The 17,252-nt window shown below is 37.2% G+C and overlaps 1 protein-coding gene across 5 annotated transcripts in view; it reads right to left on the bottom strand.

Moving 5' to 3' along the window:
* The window catches only part of XIRP2 (xin actin binding repeat containing 2), a 404,164-nt gene that overhangs the window by 64,035 nt on the left and 322,877 nt on the right, over window positions 1-17,252 (bottom strand). For all 5 annotated transcript variants that reach the window (XM_072612207.1, XM_072612203.1, XM_072612206.1 and 2 more), the window contains one exon: window positions 3,531-3,694. In XM_072612207.1, the coding sequence (XP_072468308.1) occupies window positions 3,531-3,694 (164 nt within the window). The remainder of the gene's footprint in view (window positions 1-3,530; window positions 3,695-17,252) is intronic.

The raw sequence follows: 17,252 nt of genomic DNA, 5'->3' as shown, positions 1-17,252 counted from the left end.
AAAATTGAACTTAATTTATTTCTTCAACCACAACTCAGAAGCAAGTAAGCTCTCTAGGCATTCTGATTTGTTTTCTGCACTGTGATATTCAAAGAAACTAATGCTCTGGAGATGACACAGCTGATTAACTACATTTAGCTCTATGTTAATAAGTTAACTGTAAAATTTCTATGAGAGTTTGATTTTGAAAAAGCAGAAGTCAGACTTTACTTGATAGGAAAAGGAAAACTGGTAGAAAAGAAGGCCTAGAACTAAGCAGTTACCACTTAAGGCCAAAGATAAAGAGAACTGTCAAATACGTAGATGGAAGCAAATTCATGGGAGGAGGGAATCTCTAACATTTTAGATAGTGGTTCTCAAATGATCTGCTAAGTCTAACACAGATTTGTACCTAAATGTAGCCAGAAAAGGCAAGTAAGATGGATGACCACAGTAGTCTAAAGGAAAGTAGATTAAGAGGCAGTGTTGGGGAATACCAGACTTGGGCTTTAAAATGGAGTAGCATGGACATTTTCACTATTGGTTATGATTTAATACAGTCTGGGTCTATATGGAACCACTTATTCAAGTGTTTTCTCCAGAAACGGTTTTTGAATCCCTGATACATGACAGAAAAGAAAGCCTTTTTTGGAGAGAAATTAATGTTTATGGTGTTGGTAGATCCTGCTACTGTATTTACTAAAGACCGTTTGTGGCTTTGTCTTGGTACCGACTAAATTGTGGAATTGAAGGGGAGGTATTAATCAGTACTTATATTTTAGGAATAGCAAACTTTTTTTTTTTAGCTGTCATTTATGCTATATGTATATCTCTGTGTATGGGGTCAGGGAGGGGGAGGCAAAGATTCTATGTTTTATTGTCACATTTTTTCTGTCATTTCTCCACCAAGAAGGATTGATCATAGATATGATCATAGATAGAGATTTAGAAGGGACCTTAATAGTAATCTAGTCAAACTCCCTAATTGTACAAATGAAGAAACTGATATCCAGAGACACTTAAGCAATTTATCAAAAATCACCTAGGTATCAGAACACAAATCTGAAATCAGTTAATAAAGCTCTAAGTCCAATACAATTTTCTACTATGCTCTGTTGCCTCTATTTCAGCAGAAAAATCTCAAGGAGTTACCAAAGTGATGTAGAGTTTAATTGACTTTCCTAGGGTAACACAGGTAATAAGAATCAGGGTCAGGAATCGCACCTAAGTCTTTTGGATTCCAAGTCCATGTTCTATCCAACATAATGCTCTGCCTCTTGGCTCTCCTGACGTGACTGAAAAATAGTTGGTCAAAGGTGAATTTCAATGTCTATGGTATATTAAACCACAAAATTATCAAATCTTGCTTTAAAAAAATGGGACAGAGATACCATATAAACACAGCCTCCCTCCACACGTTGTTTGGCTCCTCCCTTTTCCCCACCATGGAATGCATGAAATGTTGGATGGAAATAACCAAAAACCAAGATGCCTTTGGTACAAACAAAATTGCATCAAGAGCTGATCAAAAGATGTCATTCCAGTTACTCAGATTCTGAATCTGAATTATTACAAGTCAACTCAGACAAGGTTTGGTAGGATAATTCTTCTCACTCTTTCCATTTGTTGTTGTTTGTTCTTGGTTCTTGAAGAAGACCAAAAAATCAGGGAAGTGATGCCATGCCATGCAGGTTAATTGGATCTAAGGGAGGGCTTTAAAGCCCTCACAAAATAAAGAGAGTGAGGCTAACATATGCACGACAGAAATGAGGTATTTTAGAACACCATGAGAAAAACGTCTGAGATGTTCAGTGTCCCAAGAATTCTAAAAAGGTTAATTTACCACAGATAGCTGTATATGTCAAACCAGAGCCTAAGCTCACTCTGATGAGAAGACTTTCCTGACACTCCCATTTGTCAGTGTCCTCCCACCAGCCCAGAAATTACTTTGTATCAATTTTTTATTTATCTATGTGTATATGTGATGTTTCCTCTCCTGCAGCCACCTTGTGGGCAAAGTTTTGGCTTTTTATTTTTGATACCCAGCATTTGTTGAATTGAATTAACATCCTTGGGTCATAGTATGATAGCATCATAAATTTAGAGCTGAGAGGAGACTTAGAGACCATCACATGCAACTCACTCATCTTAACAGATCAGGAAACTGATTCTCAGAGGGGTGATGTGACTTGTACATAGTGACAAAGCCAGTACCTATCTGGGCAGGATTTGAACTTAGATCTTCTGAATCTAACTCTAGTCATCTCTAGACAAATTAAATTTGGATTACTGTAGGAATAGGTGATCCACGATTCTCCTAATATTAGTTTGGTCCATAACACTTCCTGATTCCTACTCAGCATGGTAGGGGTTTCCTGGAACAAATGTTTTTTCTACTAAAATTGGTAGTTACCAAACAGCTGCTAAGTGACAATTTTCTTTCCAAAGGACAGAACATTAACTTTCGGTAATTTAATCATCATCTTCATCATCCAGCAGGGGGTGCTGTCTAAGCAGTCTGACAAAAGGCAATTACTTGATGGACAATTTAGGAATTCTAATAATTTAATGTCTAAAGCATCTACTCATAAATATACCATATGTGAATGCAAAGATAGCAGAATAAGTCTTATTCAAAGCCACAATATTATTAATATAATTCAATATTTATATTAGAAACAAGTTATAAAAGAATACGAAGAGTTGATATAAAAAAATACCCCTTTGATGGATATGTTACTTTTACCTCTCCTCCAATTAAAGATACATTTAATACTTAAAAATATTATGGAATGCTGAATATATAATTTTGCTTATCCTGACAACATAATTAAAAAACAATACCCATTTTTTTCATTATTCTGTCATTCTGCTCTTGTTAAAGTGTCACTTGTATCAAATCCCTTAGAATGAGCATCCAACAAGGATGAGACTCATAACATCCTTCAGAATATGATTTTATTAGTCATTGGCTCTAGATATTGGTGGTAGCACTGAATCCCATAGTTCCCTGTGATCATAATTGGGTTAGCAGAGTACCTAAATTGCTAATCTTTCTCATTTCTACGTTGGTTAAGCTAATGGATTTCATGCATAAAGAAAAAAAGCAAAAGAAATTGTACTTTCAGGGAATTTAAATGAAATCTCTGTGAGACCACATGAGGTACCATACAAACCCAAATTATCAAAATTGGAAGTAATTCCCTCACTTTCCTAACTAGAGCACTTATCATGAAGCCTTGTCTGTACATTATGAGAGGTTACAAAGGTAAAGTGGTAAAGAGCATTAGATTTGAATCAGAGGATCTAGATTCAAATGTCACCTCTACTACTTACCATCTAGTTGTGTGACCTTGGCAAGTCACCTCATCTCAACTGGTCTCATTTTCCTCATATCTTAAACAAAGAGGTCAGCCTAGGTAAACTCTTAAGATTTAAATCGACTTTGATGTTCCTATGATCCTACTTTTATTTTATAAATGCAAATAAAAAATATCAAGAGAAGTCATCAGCACCTCTATGTAAAGCTAAACTGTAGAGTGAGTCCTTACATTAGCAGAGAAGCTGCTGCTGCTGCTGCAGTCACCTCTGGAAACAGCTGCTTGATACATCGCCATCCGTTCCTTTAGTGATACAGCCTCTTGCAAATCCAGTGGCCCACAGTTAGTACTGTCTTCTGCAAACCCACTCACAGTCTTGTTAGGACCATCAGCAGCTAAAAACAAATGCAAAACACTCAGAGATGTGGCAGGTTTTGAAAATAAAGCAGCATCACCTTCCAAACAAAGAAGAAATGTAAGAAATTGGTCTCCTACACCAGAAAACAGTATTTAAGGATATTTACAGTGTTTCACAAGCACCTTGATGTCACCTCCAAGCTTTTACACACAAATCAAAATGCTACTTCAGCATGTGCTAGTTTGCCAATTACAAAGGATCCATCTATTTCTCATGGGATTATTCTGAAGGGAGTGACAGACAGAACAACATACAAAAGGATGAGAAATTTCAGCACGATCTTAAAAATTATCTTGGTTAAGCTTTCCCTTAATATTCTCCATGCTAGAGTTACACACATCTAAATCTGGGATGCTGTGTAAGTTGATTAATGATGGTGAAGCATTTTGTTCGTAGATGAACGCACTCCACAAGGCAAACACTGGCATTATTTAAAACAATTTCACCATTTACTAATTTCACAGTCTAGTATTTCTTCATTGTCATCTTCCACAGATTCAGGGTGAAAACTTTATACATGTGATGGCAAAATGAGTTTGAACAAAGACTGGAGAGTTTTCACCCACTAATCTCAAACCTGTGTGGCTCCCCAACTGACTTATCTTTGTCACTTATTTGTCATTTAATACTTCCTTTAGTCCAGGGGTAGGAAACCTGCAGTCACCAGTCCACATGTGGCTTTCTAGGTCCTTGGATGTGGCCTTCTGACTGAGTCCAAGTTTTACAGAACAAATCCTTTTATTAAGGGGATTTGTTGTGTGACGTTTGGATTCAGTCAAAGGGCCACACTTGAGGCCACAGGTTCCCCAGCCCTGCTAGTCTTTCCTCTACTCCACTTTTCCCATAGTATAATACATGACACAGAGTTTTTTCTCTACCATGTGGTCCAAAGAGGTTCCATGTTAGAGTGAATAGAGAATCTGCATCACCCTAGGCAAGCATCTTTACTTTTCGATGTTCTCTATAGGTAACTCTCTAGGACTAAGTTTCAGAGAAGATGCCTGTCTGCAGTAATAGGGGCAATTTTCTCATCAAAGACTTCCTTCCCTCTGTAATCACAAGTCTGGTCCCTATCCTCTCATGTGGATTGCCAGATTAAAAAAAAAAACTTTATTTGTTTATTTATGTACTTACTTTATTAATTTATTTAGGTCAAGAGATCCTCAAAACTTCCACTAGACAGGGTGGAAAACCCATATCTTTCAGCCTTTATATTGCATTAGTTTCTCTTTTCCCAAGGTGAGAAGAAACAGAACTCCCAGAATCTTTATGGCCAATTTGAGCCTTACTGGAAACTGTTGTAAAAGTTTTATTACCAGAAAGGTAGTAAATGAATGAATGAATGAATGTGTGCTAAGTTTTGTGTTAAGCATTAGGGACATAGGAAAGGTAAGGCAGTTGCTGCTCTCAAAGAGGTCACACTCTGTTGTTGTCCATTCTCCATCCTGGAAGAGGACCAATGACATCACAAAGGTGATATCTTGACTTGTGTGTGAATTGGATTTTAGTGAGGTAGTGTTACACAAAGTCATCAACCTCAGTCTCTCCTCCCGAGTCATGGGAGTTCAGTGGAAAGACAAAAGTCAAGACAGGATGGCCCAGGATTTAGTGGGAGACCTTGGTCTTTTTAAATTAAGGTCTTCCAGGTCTTAGTTTTTCTGAGGCAGCACCCATTTAATGACTAATGGCTAGGTAATAATTGGCCTTGTATACCATCAAAAAGTATCAGTTTAGGAGAAGAAGACCCTCAGGGTTTCTGATCATAACAGAAAACAATTGCTATGTACACTCACTCTGAGCCATCAAAAACCAAACAATGAGCAAAAAAGAGACTTTGGCTTGGGACTATTATTGGCCATTCAATGAAAGTCAGAGGCTCTTACAGTAATTGGGGAGAGGAAGCTAAAAGAAAAGTTTAGCTTCAGGGTAAGTAAACAGGCCCCAGAATGTTTGAGGGGCAAGTAGCTAGGCTTATGACAAGGTTCAAGGATCCATAGATTGTATCAGCAGGCATGTAAGGAAATACCCAGGATTCTTCAGGGCATAGAGAGGACAGAAGATAAGACCTGGAGAACCTTAGGCTGCATCTGGAACTGATGGTAATTAGTGCTTGGTTGTCTCCCATCTCCCTGGAAGGAACAGAATTAGTGATTTATCTCATCCAAGCAATATGAGCAATTAAACTGCTGGGATGGAGTCTGGGGAGATTCAGAAAGTCCTGGTTTCAAGTCTACATCTGACACAAAGTGGTTGTGTGCGACTTTGAGCAGATTACTTAACCTTTCAGTGCTCCAGGCTAATATATAACAAAGAGCTGTAGAGGGTTTACATATCTTAGTTGTATTGATTATTGAAATCATAGGTCTAGTTCAAAAATTTATGAGTGAAAAAAGTTTCACAAATATATATGTGTGTGTGTGTGTGTGTGTGTGTATGTATGATGTGCATAGAAACAGTGCCCTAAGAGTTAAAATAATATTAACTTTGTGAAGCTCTTGGTGCCCTAAAGTCTCCCCTTACTGCAACTTGCCCTTAACCTGGACCATAAGATTCCCTGTCCCCACCCCTCATCCTGGGGAATGGGATTTCCTTATCTTGTGTCATTCATAGTCCTCACCCTATGGCTTTATCTTGCAAGATTTACCCTAGATCTCTAACCCCCACAATGAAACCCTGAAATCATCCTATATAAGTTTGACCTATATGATTTCCTATCATATTCATTGCCTTTGTTTAGCTCCTTGCTAAATCTCAGGCCTGCTGCTTTTGCGTCAGTAGAGCTCCCAATGGCTACAGAGAAGGTCTAAGTGAATTCATTCACATTTTGAACCAACTCTCCCATCTCTCTCCAAAATTTATATGTATATATATACATATATACACACACACACACACACACACACACACACACACACATACATATACACATATATTTACATACATACATATACACATGTATTTTTATATAAAATGTTTTTACTAATACCTCCTCTTTTTTTTTGTTCACATCAGAATTAAAAAATAAATTTATTGATGTTTGATGTTTACTGTTTCTTATATCACTGTGGTATCCCATGTACTCCTCTTCCTTCCACTGCTTCTCTCAAAGAGCCATCTCCTATGACAAATGCTATTTTTTTCTTCTTTAGAGAGGAGGAAAAATCAGTATAACTGATCAATATACTGAGAAAATTAAAAAAAATATGTGTAATGTGTGCCACTTGTGGACCTCCCCCCTCCATTAAGGGGTGGGTTCTCATTTCTTTTCATTTGAGTCCCACTTGATCTTTATAATTTTGCAATTTTTTTTTGGTGTGTTATACTATCACTTTACCTTGTCCTAGTTACTGTGTATACTGTTTTCTTGGCTCTGCTTACTTTACTCTCCATCAATTTATGAAGATCTTTCTGATCTCCTTTGTATTTATGATGTGCATCATTTCTTACAGCATAGTAATTAATATTCCATTACATTTATATGCCACAATTTCTTTATTCACCACATACCATTTCTATACCACAATTTGCAGATGCATTGACTTTGTTTCCAGTCTCCAGCTATTACAAAAAAAGTGATGCTATAAATATTTTAGAGATCACTCTCTGTTCTGATAGCTTGGATATTTTATATTTTTGAAAGTATTCCGTCTAGTGTAAGGTCCTCATCTCTCTTCACCCATGTTGGCATTCAGCATTGGAACACTCCTCCCTCAACTTCAAAAGAAGATCTTCCTTTCTCTTTTCAGTCTTCTCCCTTCCCGCCTCCTCATCCACTTTCCTGTAGGCTCTTTTTCTCTGGGTGTCACTTGCCCCTCATTGCTAGTCCTTAATATGACCTTGTCCCATCTCTAACTGCTCTTTATCTCCCTATTCCCTTCCTCCTTTTCATGTATCCTCCCACGCTGGAATTTAATGTAATCCTGAAAAGGAAGCATTCACTTATAAGCAGGGTGTCACCAGGTTCTGCCCAAGATGACCTCCTTCCTTCTCTTCATTGTTCCTTCTACTTGATTTCTGCCTTCAACTCTGTCTCCTTGTGTACTTTTAGAAAGAAGTCTCTTACTGGTCATTTTGTTACAACTTCTTTGCTGTTGCTGACTGCATTTATTCACTCCAGCATTTCTCTTGTTAGGGGTATTCAAGAAGCAAATAATACTTCTGTTCTGGTTTTCTTTCTAAAAATATTTCAAACTGTTCTTTGTTATTGAATGTCCATTTTTTTATCCTGTATGATTAAGCTCAGATTTTCAGGATGGTTGGACTGTATATCCTTGAGCTCCAGTGCTTTTCGGAATACATTACTGCTATCCCTCCCCTTTTTTCTAGTGGGTACAGAATAGTCTTGCTTTAATTGTAATGTTCTTTCCTTAGTACTTGAAGGTCTTAGGACTTGTTTCTGAATTGAATAGTTAATTTATGCACCATTTGCCTGGGAGTATGAAGCTTTGGAGGCAATCTGTGAGTTCTTTCAACTACAATTTCATTTCCTGTGTTCAGAAGTTCTGGGTATATCTCTTCTATCATGTCCTTCATTGTGGTGTTAGATTTTATTGTCTTGTCTTCTTCTGGAAGACATATTTTCTTAGATTTTCTCTATGTATCTTGTCTTGGAGATTCACACTTTTTGTTTTCATATTGAATATATTTTCTTTTAACATTCTTGCTTTTGGCTTCTCTTCTTCTAAATTGTCTTTCACTTCTGTGTATTTATATTCCCAATACAGTGTTTTGCTTTAGTGTCTTTGGTGAGGCTTTCTGTTGAAGACTCCAGTTTTCTGACTGCTCATTATTTTTGCCGTACAGGATATAAATTCTGCTCTCATAATTCTCGTTTCATTTCTAAACTACTTAGAAACAGTGTGTTGTGGTTCCATGTTCTTGAATTCCACAGTCCTCTGTCTCATTATGTGCAAGATCATTTTCCTTCATTTTGTAGTATTTATTCATAGATGCCTGAACTCATTTACTATATCCAGAGGCCATATTTTCTTCTATTGTTACTGTGTTTTTCCTGTTGTTTTATCTGTTTATGTTCAATATCTTTGAGATTTCTTCTTTACAGAATGTCACTTTCAATCTCTTCTCATCCACAATTTAATTTCTTTATCCCTAGATTCTCAATTCCTCCCCTCTGATTGTGGTTTCCTTGCGCTTTGGACCTCAAGGTATCTCAGTTTCCACTCAAACAGGCAATTTACAGTTCCCCAGACTAGGTCTCTGTACAAACTGATTTTTTTTTTTTTGGGTGGTCACAACTGGCTCCAGCTGGATGCTGTGCTCTTTCCTCAGGCTATGTCCAGTCCTGGTGAGCTGTCCCATTCCCTCTGCTGCTTAGTTCTCTGGCCTGTTGCCAATAGTTCTAAGCCTACTGGCACTGGCACTTCAGAGCCTGCTTTTTCTGGCACCGGCAGAAGAACCAGTGCTTCTGGATTTCACCCTGGGGCAGGCTTTTGCTCCTGAGGGCTGTGGTAAAGCTGGTTATTGAGGCCTGAATAAACTTCCACAGCCTGGAGTTAGGGCTCTATAACACTAGTAGAGATGGGGGAGTGATGGAATGGCAGGATTTTTTTTTTTTTTGACATAAGCCTGTGTCATGTCCTTGAGTCTGCTCGGGCAATTTCACTGCCAGTAGCAAAGGAGGTGGAATAGGGGTGCTGGATGAGCTCAGGGTCAGATAGCATCACTTCTTGGATTTGGGCTGGTTTTTTTTAACCTCTAGGGTGCTGGATAGACTAGATTATGGAAACATTTATCTTCTGGATATAATTTTTATTTCAGAGAGTTTTGAGAGATCATGGGGATGTCTAGTCCACCATCTTGTCATTCATATCCACAACAGAATTTTAAAAATCAAATGTTTTTCAAAGAAAATCAAGTTCCCTTTAACATTTTTATTCCAAACATTGTACTGAGATGTTTATTAACTGAAGAATGGGAGAGAATGTTTTGAATGGCCAAAGTCATGCCTGTTTTGATTTAACATCTGTTTTCCCCATCAATGGAGGTATTCAGGTAAAGGCTAGATAATTCTGGATTGGGGGATATTTAGAGGCAAGCCCTTACACATGGGATAAGAGTTCAATGGATGAACAAAAGTCTTATCCCATCCTATGATACCAAAATTGTTCAATCATCCTCTCTCAAGTCACTTCCTGCCCATGACCTAATTTTCTTATCTGTAAAATTAGGGGGCTCTATGATTGTATTAGATAATCAAAGTCTTCTCTGGGGGTAGCTAAGTGATACAGTAGTTAGAGTGCTGGGCCTGGGATCAGGAAGACCTGAGTTCAAATCCAGCTTCAGACACTACCCTAGGCAAGTCTGTTAACACTGTTTGCCTTAGTTTTCTCATCTGAAAAATTAGAAGAAAATGGCAAACCACTCCAGTATCTTTGTAAATAGAACTCCAAATGGGGTCACAAAGAGGAGGTCACAATTAAACAACACAGCTTCTCTCTACTCCCTCTTACTTTTGACAGAACCTGTGATTTCACTGGCATAGGGAACTCCCAGTAAGGAAAATTCCTCTTTTCCAGTAGGAAAAAATAATGCACATCAACAACTCTTCTCCAATTTATAGTTGTAGTTTCCTAAGGTGTTAAGAAGTTCAATGACTTACCTAGGATCTCATAGCCAGTATGTGTCAGAGATTAGATATGAATCTCATTCTTCTTAACTCTGAGATTAGCTTTCTGTCTACTCTACTTTTAACCATCTACCATTAGCACTTAACTAAACCCAATCCTCAGAAACAATAGAATATAAGCTTCCCAAGTGCTGGAATACTTTTGTTTTTGCCTGAGTCTCTCTAGCATATGGCAAAGTAGGCATTTAATCAATGAATGTTAAATTGAATGACCTCCCAAAGGAAGTTTCAGCCCTACAGAAAAATGCAAGTTTCCTGACTGAGGCCAGCTCTTGATTTACTAAACCCCTAGTAACTCTCAAGAACATGGCACAGTGGCTCAGGTACTGGACATACCAGCTAGAAAGATAGACTAAAGTTAATATATTGTCAGACACGAGCTGTGTAACTATGGCTATGTTGCCTATTACCCTCTGAGTATATTATTTATAAGCTGAAGATTCCTTATCTATAAATTAAATAATTGTGGTCTCTGAGACCCCTTTCACCCCTGGATCTATAATCCTATGATTTCTTTTTACTCTTAGTCCAAAAATTCTATGATTTTATTTCTTACCAATATAATTCCCGAGTATATGGGATGGAGCGAAGTCAAGCATATTTTCTTAATATTCTATTGACCAAGATGCCAAATATCAAGTAATAAGCTATTTTGTGTGAATGCTGCCATCATGCAAAATGGATATATGTTCTATAACAACCATCAGTTATTTCAGAAACTCACCTTTCCTTCAAAACCTTATTCCAATGAAAAATAAATCATTCCTCCTGTTCAAGTTTGATAAAAGCTTCTCCTCTGCCACTGTAACTCTTCAGTGTGCAAAAAATTCTCCATTCTTTTCCTGTGAGTTATCTGTCTGCACTAATGACTTCAGATTTTATTAAACCTTTGCTCATTGAACAGAATAACAAAAAATTCTGTTTAACATGATTGCCTAAATTATTGTTTTTAATCTGCAGAATATTCATTAAAAAGATGCCCAAATCAGTGTTACCTAATTTTTTTGTTGTTAATCTTAAGTCCATAGCCTGTTTTTTTGTTCATCAAAACAGGTAGTCAGGTTACCTGTTAAAATGGATCATGTCATAATATGGAAATATGTTTCACATGATTGCACATAGCCTATATCAAATTACTTGCCTTCTCAATGATGGACGAGGGGAAGGAGAGTAAAAGAGAATTAGAACTCAAAATTATTTTTAGAAAGGTCAAAATTGTTTTTACACATAATTGGAAAGAATATTAAAAAAGAAAAAAGTAAAGTGGATCATGTCTTGGCATTTGTTTTGTGGTAAAGGTACAAGTTTGAAGAACAAAGGAGATAAGGTGGTATAATAGAAGGAACAATGGTTACAGACTTGGAGGATGATATCCAAATCTCATTGCCAATGCTTCCCCCACTTGGGAATTTGGGTAAGATATTTAGCATCCCTAGGCCTCAGTCTCCTTAACTAAAAATGACAGTGGTGAACTAGATGACCTCTGAGATCCCAGCTAGCTCTAGATGTTTAATTCTATGATCCTAAGTCCAATTTAAGACATGTTTGACTCTAATGGAAAAAGCTTACAATTAGGAGTTGGACAACTTGTCATTTATTTCTAACTCCTGCTATTTGTATGCTTTTAGTCCAGTCACTTAGCTTTAGAGTGCCTATATTTCCTTATCTTTCAAATGAGAATAACTGACTCAGTGTGATGGCAATCAAAATAGGATCTTTTGCTGTTTTTGTATAATCAAGTGCCTCTGATTGTATCTTGCCTTTATCAATCAAGAGTCTTTACAAGGAGTAAAGTACAGAAACAAGAGTTTCTTTAACTAGAAACAGTGTGTATATTTGTATTGCTAATTATTTTAATGTGATCAAAGATCTTTCCCACCCAGTGATGGACCTGCCTATTGTGGGAAGCTTGATTAGGGGAGATGTTTTGTAGGAGGGTACTGGGACAAAGAGCTGTAATGCCCTCTGGTTCTAAAAAAGGTATAAATACTCTGAGTTGAGGTTTTACTTTGGAATTTAGTTTTTGCAAGAAGGTTTGAGTGCCAAATGAGGATTCTGGGAAGCCACTAAGGAGCCCCCTGGCTTTGGGAACCCACATATTTTGATTCCCTCTATGGTAACTACGGTCAGACAGTTGGGGTCCAATTGTCTGCTGAATTCTGGCAGAGGAAGCCATGTCTGTTGATCTTTTGATTTCTCTGTATTTTCTTTTAAATTCAGGGTGCTGACTCCCTAAACTAACTGAATGATACATGTACTTGGTTAAAAGAATGATACATGTGCTTGATTAAAGTGATTGTTAACCCCTTGAAAGTTGTGTTCCTTTAATGAATGCAGATCTAAGAACCTGTGATAACAGGCCCCCCCATGTATGTTGGGGTGCTTACTGTTATACTCAGAAGATTATTTTAAGGGCCACGTAAGAAAAAAGTATGTGAAAAAATCCTGGAAATTATTAAGGACTATTATACAAATATAAGATATTCAATTATAGAGGATGAAATGCATTTCCTTACTTTTCTTAAAAATGCAGGAGACTTATGTATGCAGGATGCTGAATACAAAACAGATTTGACCTAAGTCTCTTGGCTTTCTTTAACTGCTTTTCTTCATTACAAGGGGAAGTTCAATAGGAACAAAAGATATATGTGGAAATAAAGTCAAAGAAATGTTAATTAAAGTGGTTACTAATGAGATCACTAAGTGAAAAACTGTAGAGAAATGAAGGTAAGGCCCAGAGAGAGCCTTGGTATGCACCTATCATTAGGAGGAGGAGACTGATAAAGAGGATTCAGACTGGTAGAAAGAGAACCAAGAAAGGAAAGTGTCATTAAAAAACCCATAAAAGGGAATACACACATATATACACAGACACAGGAGAGGAAGATCAGGGATATCAGATACTAAAGAAAGATCAAGAAAGAATGAGAAAATGTCATTAAATTTCACAATTAAATGACCATTTAAACTTTGGAAAATAACATTTCAGTTGAGTGATAAAGTCAGAAGGTAGGTTGCTTTTCTTAGAGTTGAGAAAGAGGTTAGCATTGCAAAATTCCCTTTGGCTCCATTTCTGAGACTCTCCTTTTCTTTCTTCTTTTTCTCTCCCTCTGACACTGTTTTGAACTGTCAAGGACTCTCAGCAGGGTCCTAGGAACAGTTATGATTTATAACCTAATTCTATACTCTTTGTAGGGAAGTTGTGTGTCTCTATATATTTAGCTTTATTGTTAAAAATCATTCTGTCAAATTATAGAAATTATTTTTGTTAGATTTACATGTTTATACTGGGCCAGAAATTTCTGCAAAGGTTAATGTGCATGAAAGTCTCATTCTCTCATTGCTAAGATTGGGTAAGAGGCATGTCTGTTTTATTGAGTGAGATTGGGCCTATCTCAACACTATCAATCACTTGCTCAAAGGTCTGACAATTGCTGACTGTGAAAGGAATTCTTTCCTAGAGCAGTAGTCATAACTAAGATGTGGAGCATACATGAAGAAAAGATGCTTGGATACTAAAAAGGCTTTGAATACCATCCTGGTGAATACCGTCCTTTGAATACTGTGTCTGTCATCTCAGAGTAAGGCAAGAAACATAAAGACATCACCAGAAAGTTTGCTACTATGCTATATATATATTTTTTTTTTGCTCTGGCAACTTAGGAAGAGTCTTGCTAAGGTATAGTAGTAATGGAAGTACACAAAGTGATAAAAATCACCACTTCTTTTTGGTATATATGTATTTTAATTATTAGATATTCAGGATCCAATTGAAGTTAACATTTATTAATACCCACTGTGTGCAAGACACCATATTAGGCTCAAAGATCAAAATGTAAAATTTCCTGTCCCAAAAAGCTTAAATTTTAATGTGGGACATTAGAAGTATATGTATATATGAATTAAAGATAAATGCTACTTTTGTAAGTATTGTAAATTACTGGGGGGGAGGGGCGGGAAGATGTGATATTTCTAGTAATAAGGATAACATTCTACATACAAAGAGTAAATGCTTTTTTCCTTATCTGTACAAAGAGCATTTTACTATATGTATACAAGAGCATAGTTTCCTTTTGTACTTTGCCTTGTTGAGAGTTTCCACCTACAAAACACATTTTAACATGTACAACACAATCTTCAGAAGGCAAAGAGCTCTACTTTCTTTGACATGCAGCCCAAATGTATACAGTAAGCAAAAAGGATGACATTTCAGTTCCTTGGCTGTTTCAAAGCACAGCCATTCAGCCATCAGTTTCTGCTTAGAAATAATTAAATGACAGTATCAATATGTGAAATGGGATTCAATGATGTTATTATATATATATATATATATATATATGTATACATATATGACAATTATTTTACTCCTGTTTCAATTGTTTTTGTAAACTATGAACTGCTTTTGGAAAGTTGAACAGATTTAATTTTTTTTGTTTAGTCATTCATTCATATCCAACTCTACATGACTCCATGGACTTTTGTCCATGGGGTTTTCTTGGCAAAGATACTATATACTGTCATTTCTTTGTCCCCATTTTATAGGCGAGACACTGAGGCAAAAAGGGCTTAAATGACTTGCCCAGAGTCATACAACTTGTAAGTGTCAGGGGCAGGACTTGAACTCAGATCTTTCAGACTCCAGGCTGGTGCTCTATCCGCTGATGACATATTTGCCCTAGATTTAATAGTAAGTGATAATAAACAAAATGCTAATAATAAAAAGGTGGGGAAAGCGGGCAGTATATTGTCACCACATTAGTCACTGAAAAAAGGGGACTAGATTCTTGCCAGAAATAGAAATGCTTACCATTCTAGAAACTAACATATCTAGAAAAACAGAAAATAATTTTATTTTTAAAACTCATTTAAAGAAAACAAGGAAAGTGAAGCCAAGATGGCAGAGTAGAAAGATGCACATAGTCTAGTTTTTCCCCCACAGCCTATAAAATACCTGCAAAAAATGACTCTCAACAAATTCTAGAGCAGCAGAAGTCACAGAATGACAGAGTGAAAGAGATTTCCAGCCAAAGGTAACCTGGAAGGCCAATAGGAAAGGTCTACCACATGGGACATGGGGCAGAGGGGAGCCCAGCCCTGGCTGAGTGGCAGGGAGGAACAGGACCAGAACAGGCTTCTGGGGAAGAATTTCCAGCAGCAGCAGAAGGTCTCAGATCCCTCAACCCACAAGTGCCAAAGAAACCTTCAAGGATCAGTGCGAGGGCTTTCCTAACTGGGTGAGTGGGGAGCAGGGTCCCCCCCTAGCACTGGCCCCAGGCAGTAGCAGCAGTAACTGCAGCAGCAGTGGTGGTGGCAGTTGCAGCATCCATTTGTGAAACACCCTGCCTAAAGCCCCTGGTGGAATTGAGCAACTGATCTGAACTTCAGCCCTGAACATAGTCCTGGGGTGAGGAGGAACACTAGGACCCTCCTCTTGACAAAGGATTCAGAAGTCAAGTAACTGGCTGGGAAAATGCCCTCAAAATGGGAAAACAAATAAGACCATAGAAGGTTACTTTCTTGGTGAACAGATATTTTCTTCTATCCTTTCATATAAGGAAGAACAATGCATACTGTCAGAGGAAGTCAAGGCTTCTGGATCCAGTATCTCCAAAATAAATATGCAGTGGTCTCAGGCCATAGAACAGCTTGAAAAGTGAGTCAACAGCTTGCTAAAGGAGACCAAAAAAAATGCTGAAGAAAATAACACCTTTAAAAATAAGCTAACTCAACTGGAAAAAGAGGTCCAAAAAGCCAATGAGGAAAAGAAGGCTTTAAAAAGCAGATTTAGCCAAATGGAAAAAAAGGTTCAAAAGCACACTGAAGAAACAGTTCTTTAAAAATGAGAGTGCAGCAGATGGAAGATAATGACTGTATAAGAAACCAAGAAATTACAAAACAAAACCAAAAGAATGAAAAAAATAGATAATGTGAAATATCTCATTGGAAAAACAACTGACCTGGAAAATAGATCCAGGAGAGACAATTTAAAAATTATGGGACTACCTGAAAGCCATGATCAAAAAAAGAGCCTAGACATCATCTTTCATGAAATTATCAGGAAAATTGCCCTGATATTCTAGAACCAGAGAGCAAAATGAAGAGTGACAGAATCCACTGATCACTTTCTGAAAGAGACCTGAAAAGAGAAACTCCCAGGAATATTGTAGCCAAATTTCAGAGTTCCCAGGCCAAGGAGAAAACATTGTAAGCAGTGAGAAAGAAACAATTTGAGTATTGTGGAAATACAATCAGGATAACACAAGACCTGGCAGTTTTTACATTAAGGGATGGAAGGTCTTATAATAGGATATTCCAGAAGTCAAAGAAACTGGGATTAAAACCAAGAATCACCTACCCAGAAAAACTGAGTATAATACTTCAGGAAAAAATTGGTCATTCAATGATACAGAGGACTTTCAAGCATTCTTGATGAAAAGACCAGAACTGAAGAGAAAATTTGACTTTCAAACACAAGAATCAAGAGAAGCATGAAAAGGTAAACAGGAAAGAGAAATAGATAAAGGACTTTCTAAAGCTGAACTGTTTACATTCCTACATGGAAAGATAATATTTGTAACTATTGAGACTTTTCTCGGTATTTGGCTAGGTAGAGGGATTTTATTACCCCCCCCACACACACACACACATCAAGACAGAGAGCACAGGTTGAGTTGAATCAGAAGGGATGATATCTATAAAAAATAAAATTAAGGGGTGAGAGAGGAATATATTGGGAGGAGAAAGGGAGAAATGGAATAGGGCAAATTATCACCCATAAAAGAGATAAGAAAAATCTTTTTCAATGGAGGAGAAAAGGGAGGAGGTGAGAGGGAAAAGCGAAACTTACTCTCTTCACATATGGCTTAAGGAGGGAATAACATGCTCACTA

The sequence above is a fragment of the Notamacropus eugenii genome, chromosome 5 (assembly GCF_028372415.1).
Source record: "Notamacropus eugenii isolate mMacEug1 chromosome 5, mMacEug1.pri_v2, whole genome shotgun sequence".
Taxonomy (NCBI): Eukaryota; Metazoa; Chordata; class Mammalia; order Diprotodontia; family Macropodidae; genus Notamacropus; species Notamacropus eugenii.
The sequence above is the reverse complement of the archived record's forward strand: the minus strand, read 5'-3'. Positions and strand labels throughout refer to the sequence as shown.